This window comes from Rhipicephalus sanguineus, chromosome 7 (assembly GCF_013339695.2).
Source record: "Rhipicephalus sanguineus isolate Rsan-2018 chromosome 7, BIME_Rsan_1.4, whole genome shotgun sequence".
NCBI classification, from domain to species: Eukaryota; Metazoa; Arthropoda; class Arachnida; order Ixodida; family Ixodidae; genus Rhipicephalus; species Rhipicephalus sanguineus.
This window is the reverse complement of record NC_051182.1, coordinates 82,580,991-82,598,256: the sequence shown is the minus strand read 5'-3', so window position 1 is coordinate 82,598,256 and position 17,266 is coordinate 82,580,991. Positions and strand designations below refer to the sequence as shown.

The 17,266-nt window shown below is 44.9% G+C and overlaps 1 protein-coding gene across 1 annotated transcript in view; it reads left to right on the top strand.

Moving 5' to 3' along the window:
• LOC119399571 (uncharacterized) overlaps positions 1-17,266 on the top strand; it is a gene marked incomplete at its 3' end in the record, with an annotated part of 31,799 nt that overhangs the window by 6,119 nt on the left and 8,414 nt on the right. The window contains 3 exon segments of the mRNA XM_037666377.1: positions 6,905-6,963; positions 10,443-10,586; positions 15,567-15,598. Coding sequence (XP_037522305.1) covers positions 6,905-6,963; positions 10,443-10,586; positions 15,567-15,598 — 235 coding nt within the window.

Below are 17,266 nucleotides of genomic sequence, written 5' to 3'. Positions count from 1 at the left end.
CCCATCGCGCTAGGCTTCCAGAAGAGTCTTTCAACGTAGCGAGCCAGCAAAGTGCGTGGTGATTGGTTACTTTCCAACCACCCACACTAGAGCCAAACACCCTTTTTCAGTCACGTTTTAATTAGTTTCGGCTTTCGTTAGCGTGCGACTAGCGTAGGCTACGAGTTTATTCTGAAAAGCGGGGCTTTGGTTCAGCGAGGACAGCGCGAAGCCCGACCCCGTTGGCGTCTTTGTCCACTTCGGTTGGAGCCGTCGAAATGAAGTGGCGAAGAAGAGGTGGGGAGGTGAGCAGTCGCCGCAGTGTGGCTAAGGCGAAGTCACATGCAGAGGACCAGGAGGAGATGTTCACGCCACTGCGAAGAAGCTGTGTTAACGATTAGATGATGGATGCGAAATTGCAAACAAGGTGCCGGAAATACGAGCATAGGCCTACAAAACTTCGAAGTTCCTTGATGGTCGTGGGCTTGGGAAATTCGCGACTCCATGAACTTTTTGCAGGGTCAGGTAATGCGCCGTGTTTCGACGAGATGTGTCCTAAGATGACGAGCTCCCAGGCAGCAAAGCGGCATTTCTTGAGGTTAAGCTGAAGGCCAGCGTTTGTCAGATAAATTAAAACGCGCCTGAGGCGAAGGAGGTACGTAGGGAAATCATGCGAGAAAACTCCGAAATCGTCGAGGTAACAGAGGCACATAGACCACTGTAGACCACTTTCCGTATAATCCATAAGTCGTTCAAGCGTAGCAGACGCCTTACAAAGCACAAACGGCGTGAGGTTAAACTCGTATGGTGCGTAGGGTGTAATAAATGTAGCCTTCTGGCGATCGGCTTTAGCCATTGGAACATGCCAATAGCAAGACCGCAAGTACCGCGACGAGAATTCTGCTCTCTGAAGGGTGTCAATGGCGTCATCAATGCGCGGCAAAGGATAGACGTCCTTGCGGGTTATCTTATTCAAATAACGGTAGTCCACACAAAACCGGATAGATCCGTCTTTCGTACGCACCAGTATGACAGGAGACTCCTAGAGTTTGTGCGATGGCCCAATAACGTCTCTATGAAGCATATCTTCGACATGGTCGTTAATGCCGCGGCGCACTTCAGCGAACACGTAGTATGGTCTTTGACGTAGCGGCTTGTGTAGCCCGGGGCTTTCGTTGAGCGAGGACAGCGCGAAGCCCGACCCCGTTGGCGTCTTTGTCCACTTCGGTTGGAGCACCTCAGCTGGGCCGCACTTCGCAAGTGCGGCCCAGCTGAGGTGGCGACACATCGAAAGAATTCCGTAACTCGCGCAGAAGATCAAGTAGGTCGGTGTGTCCGGCAGGGATGAGGGTGTCGGCGATGGTGCGGGAAAACATGTCCTTGGACGACTCCCCGGCTGCCGATAGGGCATTTGGTTGGTCGCATCAGTGATCCTGGACGTCAACCCAAGAAGAAGAGTCGAGATCGTCCACGCGGCCAAGACCTTCCCCAGCAAGCAGCGTGACAGTTACGGAGAGTGGATTGAAGACGAATATATTTCTGCCGGCAGCAATATCAATCGTTGCAAAAGGTAGCGGTGGAGCTCGACGACTCGGGAAGACATCGGACGGCTTGCGAAAGACCGTAGCGTCGGTGTGGGCATTGCAGGAAACGGGAACAAGAGAGAAGGTGCCAGGCGGAATGTCAGTATCCTCACGAATGAGCAACTTAGGCGGCTGATGAAGAGCATGAAGTTATGGGGGGTCACACAATAGGGAAAACTCAACTTCGGCGCGTGCTCAGTCGACGACGGTATTCGAGGATCACGTCATGCGAATAGACTGAAAGGACAATAAACTCAACGATGTACAGATTGCCTTCAATGAACACTCTTGCAGGGCAGGCTGCGAGAAGTGTCACTTGCTGCGCGCTTGCGGTGTGGAGCGACAGTCCCGAAGGTGGCGTCTTTACCTTGCGTAATAAACGGCAGAGATTAGCGGCTATGAGAGAAACGGCTGCGTCGGTGTCCACAAGTGGAAAAGTACGAACAACTTCAAGAGTTATGGCGACCACGTTAGCAGGGGAGGAGTGAGGGCTTCGACAGTTCGAAGATGGCACAGTTCTTGCCTCTTGAACTGCGGCGGTTAGTTTTCGCAGTCGGAGGGTACGGGCCGGAGACGCACGGGCGAGGGCGATCGCAGCCGAGGAGATAGTGAGTGCTGCGGCTGGAAGTCAGGGCGGTGAGTTGGGGCATCGCGCGGTGATGGGCCAGGAACGTATTGGGGGAAGGGCTGGCTGCCGGATTGCGACGACGGAGCACAGTCGCCGAAAGTTTGGGGCGACGGCGGCAATAGCGGGCAACGTGTCCGGGAGTGTAGCAGGCGTAGCAAATAGGTCGATTACCAGGCGTCCTGCATAGATTGGCGATAGTCGGTGCTGCCTAAGATGCAGTACAGGCAGGCGGTTACGTGGGCTGTGAGTGCGTGGTGTAACGTGGTTGCGGAAGCCTACGCACAAACTCCTCATACGTGAGGGCCACGGCCATAGGCTGCACGACTTGCACATATGTGACAGGAGAGGCCACAGGCTACGCTGCAGGTGCGCATTGAACATGGCTGGATGGAGGCGGCTCGTGGTGCGAAAAGAGAACAGCGGGGCCAACCTTCTCCGAAATAACACTGCGGAATGGGGCGGGCAGACGGGTGGTGGGCTCGTGAGTAAATTGCAATAAATAAAGTTGGCGGGCAACTTCCTCGCGGACAAAGTCTTGGGCCTGCTTAAGCAACGTCGAATGGTCAGGCATGGTGTCCAGACTGCACAGCGTCTCGCCACCCCGCAGAGGCTGCTGAGTCAGGGCGCGTTGCTTCTTAAACTCGTCGTAGCTCTGACACAAGCTGACGACTTCTGAAACTGTGCCCGGATCCCTAGCCCTATGCCCTTCAAGACTTGCTTCATCTTATCGGCTTCGGTAATGGTAACGTTGACACGTCTACCAAGGTCAACGACGTCCTCAGTATAGCTTGTGAAGCTTTCTCCAGTCTGCTGTGAGCGTACGCGCAAGCGCTTCGCTTGCGCGTTGCTTGCGGACAGCCGTTCGACCGAACACTTCAGAGGAGGACGTCTTCAAGACGGTTGATGTGGGGTTGTTGTGTTTTTGGTTGTTGTACCAAAATTCGGTGACGCCAGTCAGATAAATTATGAAGTGGCCTAGCTTGTCGGGGTCACCACACTTATTATGCGTGCTCACAAGTACGTAGTCGTCAAGCCAGTCTTCCACGTTGGTCTCATCTGCACCGCTGAAGACATTTGGGTCCCGTAGCCGAGGAAGTCCGGTGCAGGTTACGGACAGGAGCGAAGGCGCCTGTCCGTCGGTCATGCGTTGCCAGTCATAATCGGCGGAAGCGTCCGCCTTCGAAGCTTCAGGGTGTAGCGACGGGCGTGAACAGAACCTTCCACCAAATGTGAAGAGATTTATTAGTTGTTCAAGGCCGTAATGGTTGTCAGCGCAAGGCAGCGCGAAGAAGCGTCCAGAGGCAGAGCAGCGATCCGAAACACGAGCCGAGCACTGAAGATGCTGATGGATGGAGGCGCATCTTCTTCACAAAAGCAATAAACACGCGTGGCAGTAATATCGCTAGTAATATTAACGATGGTACAACCGACTGCACTATCGATAGTTTGTGGATAGTAGTACTATCGATAGTCTATTTACACTACTGATAGTGTAAAAAAATATTGATGGTATCGCTAGTCAATTTACCGATAGTTCTGCATCACGATCTCAAACTCGTGGCCGGCGGGCCGCTGCCTCACGAGGAGCAAACTCTTTTTACTGCTATATGGTAGTAGTATTATTTTCTTGCCTATTGGCATTAATCGCGCTTTGTTCGGGGGAGCTGCACAGACGGCCGGGTCTAGTGTCAAGCATTTTTTTCTGAGGAACCCCATGCTGCCTCTATGTGTTGAGACATCACCGTAGAAGAAAAGCTCTTTTTGATATGTTTAGACATTCTGCAGATTGGTATTGATGTGTTTCTCAAAAACTTCCTAAAATGCAGTGCGGATATGACCGATATATCAGTTATGGGAAAGGCCTTATTTCAACCCCTCCCCCCTCTGAGTTTCGTTACTGTCCCGATCCTTGGTGAGCTGAACTTCGAATGTCGGGACCGCGGGCCGCTAGCTCATATGAGTTTGAAACCTGTGATCTAGTTAGAATCGGTATAAAAATAGATGAATTTCTGTCTGCTTTTGAGAACAAATACGGTGTTTAGCACAAGAAGAAACTAATGACATAGATGGAATGAAGGGCACGTTAACTGACTGATGTCCGAAGCAAGAATTAAAGTGCGGGATACAATACCAAAGCAGGCAACGCGCAAGGTCTCTCATAGCACAGTAGGCTATTAACGACATGACAGCACTCGAAAGTCATAACTTGAAATAATGAACTCGAATTCGTTGCGCAATCAAAGATGATTAACAAGAAGAAACTCTGTGGAATACCGAACTATAGCGTGAATGAGATAGCGCCATTAAACAAAGAAGGCAGGAGCATCAATACAGCGGAAAGGAAGCTCAAATACCATATTACACTCCGTAAAAGGGACGCAGACACAATACACCTATTTTCAGCTGTGTAGTGAAGAGCTACGGCACCCATTCGAATACGAAATTGAAGCTGAGCACATAAGATTTTCATGTGTAACAACAGATGATGTTAGAAAGTTCATGCAATACATGGCCACAGTAAAACTGCCGGGTAGACGCTGCAATAGTCGCAGTGATCAATTAGCGAGGAGATCTTAGAGAGGTGTTGGCACTTTACACACCAGGCGTTCGGTCCCTAAACTGTCCGGGTTGCCTAAAAACACGCCAGCATTTTCTTCTTATCGAGCAACAGAAACGTCAGAATCTTTAAGAACTGGTGACCCACTAGCTTACATTTATTCTTGTATAAAGTACCTAAGAAGGTAATTTCAACTGGATACAACACCTGAGCGTACATAGACAACCAGCTGCCTCCAGAAAGAATTATTGTATAGTAGGTTTTATCTGGTGATCAATCAGGTAGCTAGAAAAGTTTGCATACAACAGACCACTTTGTATAATCTTTTAGACTTCGTAAAGGTTCATGACTCAGCAGTCACGGAAGTATTACGTCAGCAAGCAGTTCTTGACACATGTGTGAATACATTAGCGACATCAACGGAGACTTTACAAATACGCTACTTTTCCACGGAAAATTGAAAAAATTATATTGACAGATGAGTCATACAAGGAGGTAAATTATGTTGATTGTTGCTCACTGGGTGTTTTGAAGAGCTGTTCAAATTACTGCATTGGGTAGCAAGATGAACAAACATTTACGCATGATGCCTTGAAAACAACGGCACGCAGAGACCTCTGATCTACAGAAGGGATGGAGGCGAATTAGAAGACAAAAATATTTGAGGACCCAAACTTAGAATGACATCAAGTAGTATTAAAAATGTACGTGCTCGAGACTCTCATAATGCTCAGTATTTTAGCGAAAGAACAGGAGTTCAAATTTCGCAAGCAGCTTTTAGAGTATGTGCAAGAGTCTGCTTGTCAAGGTGAGTTACCAACAGGGGCCCTACTCATTTAAAAACAAGGTCACCAAATAACAAGAACGGGCTGAATCACATTTGGCAGGAGCTCCAAAATCATGAGAGTGATATTAATGCTGTCCCTCAAGCACACTGTGTGCAATCATTGCATATAGCCAGTACTAAAAAACGCAACTGAACTATGGAAGACAAAAAAAAGAAAACTCGACACAAAGTTCACAAACAAGGAACCTGCGATGGAAAGCTAAAATATTGGCATAACATTAAGGCATGACATATATTAGAATCGGTCAGAGAATGGACAGGGGTAGCCAATATTCTGTTTTACATTAACCACCACAAGAAGAGGGACCTGCGAGGGCGACGTAATACGCCGAACAGACAATTACTTCACACTATGTGACAGTTATGCCGAGAGCAAGAGCCAGTGCTATTCGTAGCCATGACGAGCGCTGTGTAAAATATATTAATGTTTTATTCATGATGCGACTTATCACTTATACTTAGGAACAAGCGAGTGACCAAAGAAATTTTGTATGCTAGCTCAAGAACACGGGAATACTGGCCTATTTATTGTTTGCCATATTAACTCTAAATTCTACTGAGTCCCATTCCTCGTTTCCTGAGTTAATACAATGAGTTCGTTTGTGCACATTATTCTGCAGTTGTGCTTGTAGGTGTAATGAAAAAAATTAATGAATTGAAGCTACACCACAATCCATAAGACCTCTTACATTCAAATACTTGCGTCTTTATTGTTACCACAGTGCAGAAAATAAGGTCCCCTGTAAACGCACAAATTTATATGTAACGAGTTCAAGCGAATTTTCACTCAGTTACACTAAATGCGCCGCGATCCACCATCATGCGCCCGCCCGCCATAAAATACACTCCACAGAGTTTTTACCACTCTTTAAGAGCATTGACCAGAATACTTTAAATATGGCTCTACGGGCTTTGTGACTGTTTCGGTAGTCTGGCATATTGTACAAGAATAAACAGCACAATACTTGGCAGCAGTAGGAGATAGGCGATGAGTTAACTTTGGGTAGTACGCACAGGGGTGAAAATTTATGGTAATTACGACATTTTCGGCAACGACATCTGTGGGTTAATTTGATATTGAGCAGTTTTCGCTAGATAATGTTTAAGCATTTCTGCTGCAGATATATTGCTCATAGAATGCACATACCATTCCAATGGGCAGTAAAAAGTTTACCGTATAGTTTTGCCGCCACATGCTAAAATTAATGAGTACACGTGGAGGCATTTATAGAAAAAAAGATGCGCCTTTGTATACAAGCGCTATTTGCACCCTGTTTACATAATATTATGGCATTTCTTGTTGTCTATAGAAATACATGGTTTTGGATTTATATTTAAGCGAAAGGCCTCTCGGAAGACTGTAAGAAGGGTGAGTACAATGGCGCGTCGTTATTCAGGAGATCAAATAATTATGTGCAGAATAACTGCAAGACGAAACTTATTTCGGGAATCGCTTTTTGTAATTTATGCTGGACTGAAAAGTGTGGCTGGCCCGTACACACAAACATTCTGCGCATTTCAGGTTATGCAGTGGAACTAGAGGGCAATACGAACGCTACCAATTCTCTGTACTTAGCACTTTTCATCAGCATACAATATGCCTAAATCAACCACAGAGAAGCGGCGCCGTGTACGAGTCATTGTGTGCCGCCAGCTGCCTGTCCTCTCGAACACGCTGACGGTCCTTAGCTCCTGCAGCTTCATATAGGCGGCACTTACAACAGCTGCTGCTGCCGCTGCGACCATTACGTTGAGTGCTGCGTGGACGTCGGCAAACACAAATAATAGGATAAAAATTGCGCGCACGCAATTGCAAATATGATACACCGCCATGAGGCAAGACACATAACGGATTGAACATTTGCAAAAGTGATCATTTAAATAGAAAATGCATGTGACAAATAGTTGACTTAAACTTCTTATTGCTTCAATTTCAACCAAATGATTGGGACAACGTGATATTGTTCTTCAAACACACCATGTTCTCTATACTTGTTATGTTTTGGGAAGTGAATTCTACGCTCCGTAAATGTGCCATAGTTAATGGAAATGCTTCACACATTTTTCGAACAATAGAGGCGTCGAGCAGTACTGACGACTCTGCAATGTTCTTAGGACGATGTGACGCTTCATTGTTACCATCCTGCAATGCATTAGGCTGTGTAGCATTCTATAACTACCTAGGATTGGTTTCCATTTGTTGAGTTCTTTGCTTTGTTGGTATAGGATACGTAATTAGCTATAATAACAATAAAATTATATTTAATTGCGTCAATACAACTACGGCGGTCGTCGTGAGATTGAAAGCGACTATCTGATTGGCTAAGTCATCGCCCCATATATTTACGTGAGGCAGGTGTATACATAAGGGGGGAGGACTTGTTAGCGAGCACAAATTGTTTTATATCTTCTTACCTCTATACAATACACTATTGCCACAAAGAAGCAAATATAGAGCTTGTTGTTGTGTCATCCTCAGAGCGAATAATGTATAGAACTTTATATATATATATATATATATATATATATATATATATATATATATATATATATATATATATATATATATATATATATATATATATATATATGTATATATATATATATATATATATATATATATATATACATTGATATGTTGCCGCTGTTCCCACTTCGGGGCTTTTGGTTATTACGTGGCAGCAGCATGGTCATTTTGATTACAGGCGTAGGCAGGTGAAGACAGAAAATTATGCTTTCTTAATTCTAAGAAGACAGGGCGTGCAAACACGGACACAAGAAAGAAGTCAGGACACCACAGACGTTCGTGGTGTCCTGACTTCTTTCTTGTGTCCGTGTTTGCACGCCCTGTCTTTTTAGAATGAATACTTACCAACTAGCTCAGCTCTCTGTTATTCTAAAGCTTTGTTAAGTCACGGCAGGTATGGTGACAGCAGGTTACCTGTGTCTCTCAAATTAACAATACATTGTAAAAAACAACCAAAGGCCACAGTTACAAAAACCGCGAAGCATTGAAACAGAACGCACTGCGCAAAACGTCAGTAAAATGCTCGTAGTCCTATCGAGCGTATATTTGTTAGTGCCGTATCTCAGAAATAAAAAAAAAAATAATAACATAGTTTTTGTGCGCGCCAAGGCAATTACGAATGCATTTTTTCCCGAAGAACGGCAGCATTCGCTTTTACAAAGCTGACGTGATGACCAGTGCAACCAGCGGTGAGCTTACACTTTGCTTGCCTCTCGCCACTTTGTGGTAACGCGAGCTGCAGACACAGAGATTCACGGACGCCGATAGTAAAGCGAAGATTCAGGAGTGTCGCCGCACACAGCACACACGAAGCAACGAGCCATGTCAAGTCGCCTAGCCTTTGCAAACGTAGCAAATTATTCGCAAGTTAGAGCACCTAAGTGACAAATTACGACCTTTCAGCAGTCGCCTGACTCTCCTGTCAATGATGCCAAGTGGAGACACGCTGGCGCAGGGATGACGCTTGCTCGCATTCTGTTCATTGCTTTCAAAGCGTACCGAGAAGTCATGTGCGATCGGATAGCTCACCTGGGCTTTTCATGGACCACAACACTCACGCCTATGCTGACGGCGCCTTTTTTTCCTTATAGTGTAACAGCTATCGTAAATATAAAAAAAGAACAATTTTAAATCTGCGCTACCTAATCTGCTACCGCTTCTTGTTCGTAAACCTAATCAACGATCTTCGATTGACAAACATTGTACATCGCATTTGTCTTCGCTACGCAGAAAGCTAACAGCTACCGTATGTTTAAATACAACTAGGTTAAACGAGCCATCATTTCGGTTAGAACATTTATTTAGATGTATCGGGTTTGTGAAAGCATCTGTGACACCTGCTTTGTGTTTTAAATGTGAATGTCGATGAGTGAATAACACCTCCAACGAAAGACTGCTTTCATATATATGTTTATGGTACCCATGTTAATACAGAACTATGTTTACACACTTAACGAGGTAGGAGCACGGAACAGCCCATGCATCACCGCCGTAGTAACGCTAAATCCGGAAAACGTGGCTTTACTGGCACTAGCCGAAAAAGAAGAAAACGTTTTGCACATATGGTATATTTTAAGGCAACAATAAACATCAAAGCTTTGAGTAAAAGAACGCTTAAAGTAATAAGCCATGCATATAAGAGAAGGATGTATGCTATCAGCCATGAAGATGTAAAGTTGATAAGTGCCTAGGGTTCGAATTACTGTTGGGGAGGTTTAGTTTGAAGTAGTTGGTAATACATGGAAACTTGAACTCCTATATCGCTGCGAACGAGCATGCAATTTTTGTTTACTTCCAGCCGTTTCACAGTGATATAACTGCTGTTGATCACGCTCAACAGGAATACTTGTGGTATTAGTGCCTAAGATAGGGCAACAAAATATATTTAAAATTGGACAATTAGGTATGCGGAAACAATGTGTCGACACATAGTTAATTGTTAAAAACAGGTGTTCACCGCAGTACTATAGAAACATATTTATTTATGATATTCATGCTCTCCTTTCTTTAAAAAAAACTGAAATTCTGTAGAAATATGCTGCAGTAAGGTATTAAAATAACGCGTACATCAGGCGTCTTCATCCTCCTGTTGGACCATAGTTGAAATGGCTCAACTTGGTGACATGCCTTATACAAATGTGCAATCTTATATCTGCGCGTTTCTAAATAAGCACCAAATAATTTTAAATAATATTTAGGCACAGGGTTGAGGTGTCATGAAACGCCGAGTATTCTGTTGGATTTTTGTAAAGCAATAGCTTGAAAACAACCTAATGAAACATGAGATCTTTGCCTTACAAAAATATGCACTTTCAATGTAGTTGCTGAAAGACAAAGAAGTGCTCCTTATAAGCCGCGGCATATATGGACGACCAGATTATCCTATGTGCGTGCAATCACGCTCACTTGGATTATATGAACAGAGAATTCGTGCCAATTTCAGCTATTATGAAAAAGATTTACAGGTGAGTACGCGCAGTATTTTTTATTGCAACAGAGCCTTTCTTGGTTGCGAAAAATGCGCTACCACGCTCTTGCTCGCTACATAAAGCAATTCGCCCGTCATAGCAACTCATGCGCAATGAGATATACGAATTTTGCAGGCGAAACCTAGTTTCTGACTTTTATGGAATAACTTCAGCGCTTGTTACACCTGGTAGTACGTGAAATGTACCGTACATGCTTTGCTTATTCTTGTGCTAGTGCTACCAGCGTTCTGTGACTGTTAGGCTATTGCTTTTTAGAATAATATAATTTTCAGTTTAACATGCGAGATTAGAACTTGACTGACTTTTATTGATTGTAGTTTATGTCCACTTCTACATATTCGTCAATCCAAAAACTGAAAGCGATTATGCGTGCCTTGCTTTACGTCTGCTGGCTTCCATCTGGCCAGCTGACCAGTTCACCTACTAGTATACTTCCGCCTAGCATGGTCGATCGATGTCCGACGCGCCCCTACTGACGACGAAGTTATGTAATGCACACGATCTAGAGCACGCCAACATGGCTTCAGGTGAAGACGCGTCACCTTTTTGTATGTTCGCGACCACACATGTAGTCACCATCTGGCATCCTCGCTATCTTGGCAGCTTTCTGGCATACTGATGACGGCGCATCGGGCGAATGACATTGCAGAGGGCCATCTGGCATCCGATTTTAGGGAACGTAAGGAATAGGTCACACTAAGTATATGTCGCAGCAGTAGCTATTCCTACATCTCACACTCGTCTGGTCGACATGCTGCCTCCATTCGCTGCAGATGACGACATGTACCGAGACGTCTTTTCCTGCATACAGAATATGCTCGCCACCAGCAGAAAGCTTATACGAGTCTACGATGCTTATTCAGCTACAATGCTCGAAAACCCCTTTGTAGAAGGGCTTTTTTGTTTTTATGATCATGAGAATCGCGGTCAGCGTGTCACAGCCCACCGATGATCATATGAGGCGAAAACGCAGAGCAACACGGCCCATTTAGCCCGGCAGGCAAGCGCCAATACAATCCCGTGTTGCGAACCAACCAAGGTCAACCGTATACGCCGTGAAGTGGTTTACTGGCGGTCGATTGACTCCAGGGCTATGAATAACGAGGTAGCGTGAGGCACCTGTCGAGCATGACAGCTGAGACCAGAAGCCCGAGCAGAATGAGCAGAACATTCGCGAGGCTGCTGGACGGAAGCGTCTCTTCACAACGCAGACAATGATACGCTTTTCGCCCTACACGAACTCAAGCCCGCATATCCGACTACTTATAATCATCAGACCTGACTTCTCTATATCTACAGGCCTACCATTCGATACGTTTATTCGCTAGAAAATAACTAGACCTGGTACATCCTTTTGTTTCCTTCATCGGGAAAATTTCGTTTCGGCCACTGCTGTCATTTAAGATGCCTCAACGCCGAACGCAGTCTTACCTTGTTATAGACTCTAAAAGATTTACTCCTACTTAACACAAGAAAACATAACAAAATTACATAGACGTTTCGCCACATATGGGGGTGGTATCCGCAGTATACACTTGCATCAAATGAGCGGTGGACGCCCTGTCCACTGCTAGTCACATGTACCCTTGTAAACGTCCGGTAGCGGGCCGCGGTTGTTGTCGCAAGCAGATTTGTCGCGACGGATGAATAAGATCGAAATTTAGTAAGTCGTACGTCCATGTCGGTGGAGAAGACCGTCATTTTGCTTCGGTTTTGCTTGAAGCAAACCTATTTCGGTTTCGCCAACACGATTTACCATCAAATTGAAAGGTGCACTATGGGAAGTCCTGTTTCTGTTGCCATGGCAAACCTAGTGATTAAGCATGTCGAAACACGTGTGCTGGACTCACTACCCTTACAAGTGAAGATGTACTACATACTGTAGGTACGTGGATGACACATTTGTTTTTCTGAAAAGGGCAAATATGGGGGCCTTCCACGAGGCGCAAGACAGTGTACGCCACGCCATCGAGTTCTTGTGCAAAACAAGAAAGACAATGTCTTGCCTTTTTTGGATGTGCTTGTAAGTAGGGCTGATAATGACAGAGTGGAAACGACAGTGTACCGGAAGCAATATGACGCCAGTAATATTTTGTCCTTCTAATCTCATAATCCGACCGAAGACAAATGGTCCACCGTGAGGACCTTCTTGTCACAATGTGAATTCGGTGTGCTTTAATCAGCAGCTGCGGCTACATGAAATGGAAAACGTGCTTGGTGCACTGGAACAACGGCATTATCCGAAGACATTTATTAACCACACCCAGAAGCGCATTTGAAAAGGAAAGAGGAGTCGCGACGACAAAAGACGACGTCCATTGTGTCTATTTTTATGTTCAAGGCATATAAGACTGTTCGGAGAGCCTTGGGCCGCTCGGAATAGAAACCGTTTTTAAGCCTCATTACACCTTGCGACACGTGTTCGCTGAGCCCAAGGACTGCACACCTGCGAACGACCAAAGCGGGGTCGTGTACAAAGCACAATGCGGGGATTGCAGCGTTATTTATATAGGCGAAGCAGGTAGGAAAAGGTCAACGAGGCTGAAGGAACAGAAACATGGCGTCGCTAAAGGCACCCACGAAACACGTTCCAAGACAGGGCTCGTTGAACACTGCTGGACAACAGGGCACACCTTCGACTTCAACAATGCAACGACGCTGACTTGGGAACAAAAGTGCTGGAAAAGAAAACTCTTGGAATCGTTGTTCATACGTCGCGACAAAGCGGCTTGCGACAACAACCGCAGCCACCTACCGGGCGTTTACAGGGACATAGGGGACTAATAGTGGAATGGTTGACCCCCGCTCATTTGGTGCCACTTTATAGTGAGGGTGCTACCTGCATAGGTGGCGAAGCGTCTATGTAATTTTGATATATTTTTGTTGAGATAAGTCGCAATAAATGTTTTAGAGTCATGAATTGAACCTGCTTTTGGAACAGGTTTGCATTGTAATAGACGTGGGTGAACTGACTGGCAGCGTTGCCAGAATTTTTTTTTCACGAGGGGGGAGAGGGTGAAGCATACTTTATGTATACTTGTGCGGCATTTGTATTTGTGCCTGTGTATATGCACACGAAAACTTGAAACTTCTTAGGCGGGAGGGGGGGGGGGTTGCAACCCCAAACGCCTTCTCCTGGCTACAGCACTTGGACTGAAGATACACTTAACTGCTCTTGGTGTGAGCTCACGAAATATATTGTTTGTTAATTATAGCAGCTTGCGTGTCTTTCAAGTACCTACCTCTTAGGTTGTTAATTGCTACCGCTTCTCCACTGCTCGCCACTATTCGACCCAAAGCGAGTCATCGGCATCAGCACGCACAGAAGGCATCGCTTGTTACAGCGAATCGCTTTCACCATGCCTACACACATTACGCTTTAAGCTCCTAACCGACGTCATGCTCAAACCTGGTCTGACTGCTAAGTGCAAAGTTGAGGACCGTTGCGGTTAAGAGAGAGGGCGTCGCACTTTGAATGTTGAGTTTGTCAAATACGAACACGCTCATGAGATTCACATGACTCACCATTGGCTGTTACGAGCAATCATACAAGCTTTTGCACAAGCAATATTCGAGGCAAGTATTACACACTGCTATCCAAGGCAGGCGTTTTAGGCAAGCGTTTGAAGAGCGTGATTAGTTTTGTCCGCATAATCCATCACCAAGTGTTCGTGTGCTCCAAGTACTACTACAGACCTGATAGAGGACGAATCGGGGCATGTCGTGCAGGGCACAGCGCTAGTGCACATTGAAATAAATAAGTAAATAAATACACCTGCCAATGTGGCGCCTATAAATGTAAAGCGTGAGCACTTGATGTTTGGGCATTTTTCAAAAAAAAAATAAAAATAGTAAACATCGTGATGCTACTGAATCATCACTTAGTGGCGTTGACATTGAAGAGCGGACGATCTAACGCAATTGCTTGTAGAACAGTGTTTTGTGCTGACTACGCCTTTGAATAACGTCGAAAACATCCACAATGCAGCCCGGGAATGATTTGCCAAAATTTTGAAGCGTATGCACACAGCCTTGAGTTGACAAAGTCCGCCGAACTACCCCTCATAGCAAAACCCGATATCCGTGCCCCTTAAATCACTACTAATTGCTCGTACTAGTGTGATATGGTGATGCGCATAATAAAAATAACTTGGAAGTGTCTGCGATTCATTGAATATTCGTTTCGCTCCTACATGCCAAAATTTTCGATAATTGGCGTGCGGTTTTTAATATCATTGTTCGAGTTCACTGCGTGCTCATAGAAGTTATGCAGATCTGAAAATATCCTCTTCTAGTTTAGTTCAGGGCAGAATCGTAGTTTATATACGCTTTTATGTGCCGGTTTGGTTCGGCTTCAAATTTTTGCATAAAATTATGGAAGAATGAAGTATGAAAAACAGCGATGCTCGTCAAGACATGCATTGTCACTCGGTAAGCTTCCAAAGATGTATTTAATTAGCATGGACCCTCGTCATTAGAAAATTTCGCATAACTGAGGTATTTACATAATCAAGCTTATTGTGATTATTGCAAGAGTGGTGGACAAAAAAATGGTAACTAAATACGCATTACCTTGCGTCAGTAGGAATATTATATTTCTTTCAGGCTCGCGTAATGAGTGGCTAAGTGGTGAACTACACAATAGTCGCTTACAACTTTAGAAGGCAGCGGCATTTCCTCCTCAAAGGCGGATGAACACAAGCCTGCACCAATAGGCGCGCACTCGCGACTGACGTCATGAGCGGGACGGCCGGTGGCTCCGCCTTCGGAGAACATCGGGGCGTGCATGAGCGGGACTGTTTCTTCAGTGGCGGAGGTGATCGGCAGCCGCGCTTCGGTCGTCAGGGCGGGTCCTCTCCTGCCTTCTAAAGTTGTATCCGACTATAGTGGCATGGATGGTTGAATATTCGTGAAATATGTTAGATACATTTCTCAAATTAAATACCCTATTTGCAGGACCTGAGGACACAAGGACACAGGATATACCGGTAGGTACCATCAAGTACCCATGTTCGCAGTTGTTTGTAGATGGATATGTCAAGGTTAAGTAATAAGGCTGCATATTGGGATATTTCAATGCGAAACTGAACATCGGTATGTTTTAAAAGATCTGCAAATTTTATAGCGTACAAGCGAAAATACTGACCTGAGGCGAGCAATGTAACGTCGGTAAGCCATTATTAATGGACAATGTGTCAAGGATTCGGTTAAAATTTTTAGAAATTAAGAGAACTGTGACATTTGCTTGCTGCCTATGGCGCTTGTTTTTCTGTGTCGCCCAACGTCTTAAGACGACTGGAGAAATTTACTTCGACAGTAATATCAGAAATTGATATTGTTATCTACCAATTCTAAGAGCAAATGTTGTAAAACAACAATGCGTATCAGGTGACATGTGTAGTGTGGGATTCTATCTAGTGTTAGCAATACTGTACCATGCTCTCTTGCTTCAGCTCTCGCGATAGCTGTTATCAGGAATAAGCTTACCTAGGCTATTATTATTATTTACGCAATATCCTCGGGCTTGCATGTTGATTACGTCATTTATTGCGAAAGATTGAACGCTCCATGGCTGCAGTGTAGAAAGACGTGAGTAGACGGGCGTTCGTTGAGAACTCACTGAGTTGTGTGAGCGTCACTCCTCTCACATATTTTTCTTCCTCCTGCCATTGAACCACTCGCACCTTTACAAATTGTTATAAAAGAGGAAATTGACATCCACCTGCTTGTAGCACACAGGTTCATGAAAATGTTAGGAAGTGAAAGGATAGGTGTTCACACCGGCTTCAAACCACAGATCTGGGCAAATGTTTCGTCAGGAAGCCTTTCCTTTTGAGAAATGCTTGTGGATTTCCTGATAATGTTTTGCTACAAATGGGTGTATGTCAATTTGCTTTTTTATGCACAATATGTTGTAGGGACTGGCTCAGCAGACAACTATATTGATTACCTGATTTAAATGCTAAGTTTTCTCTTCACTACCTACGCATTAACATTTCCGGTGTGCCTTCGTCCTGAGATGTAACTTGAACCTTCCGAAACTGCAACAAGCTTCACCCTACTAGCGCCCTAGTAACTCTACGCTCATTAGATCGCTGGGATCTGTTCAGAAGCAGGGGGCCCGGTATAATGTATAAAATATTCGCGCTACGACTTTGCTCAGTGAACAACACTATAAGCTTACGTGATTTATGGCACCGTTGTTACTCTCTTCGCGCCTTCCCCAATTTTCGTTATGAAAATCAAGTGTTGAATACTGCATTCTTTTGTGACCGAGCTAAATTTTTTCGCTTATAGATGAACACTTAATGTTAACATTCCATCCAGTAGAATCGTTCTTGAGAATGACGATTTAACCCGCAAAAACAAGCGCTAATTGAACCCCCCTCCCCCCCCCCCCGAAGGTTGCTGCCATTACGACACTACCTTCCATGGTGTCATTCAAAAAACGCTTTTGTTCGACTTGTACACTGATCAAACTTGTATTTTCTATCATTACTGTGTACATTAAGCTACACCTTTCTGTAAGGCCTTCCGGGGCTTTCAACGTGTTTTAATAAACCATTCATAGATACGTGAGATGTGACAGACTTGAAATAGCAATTATTTCGCAGTGGTTTTCACATTCCCCATTTGGTCCGGATGCAGAATGTTTC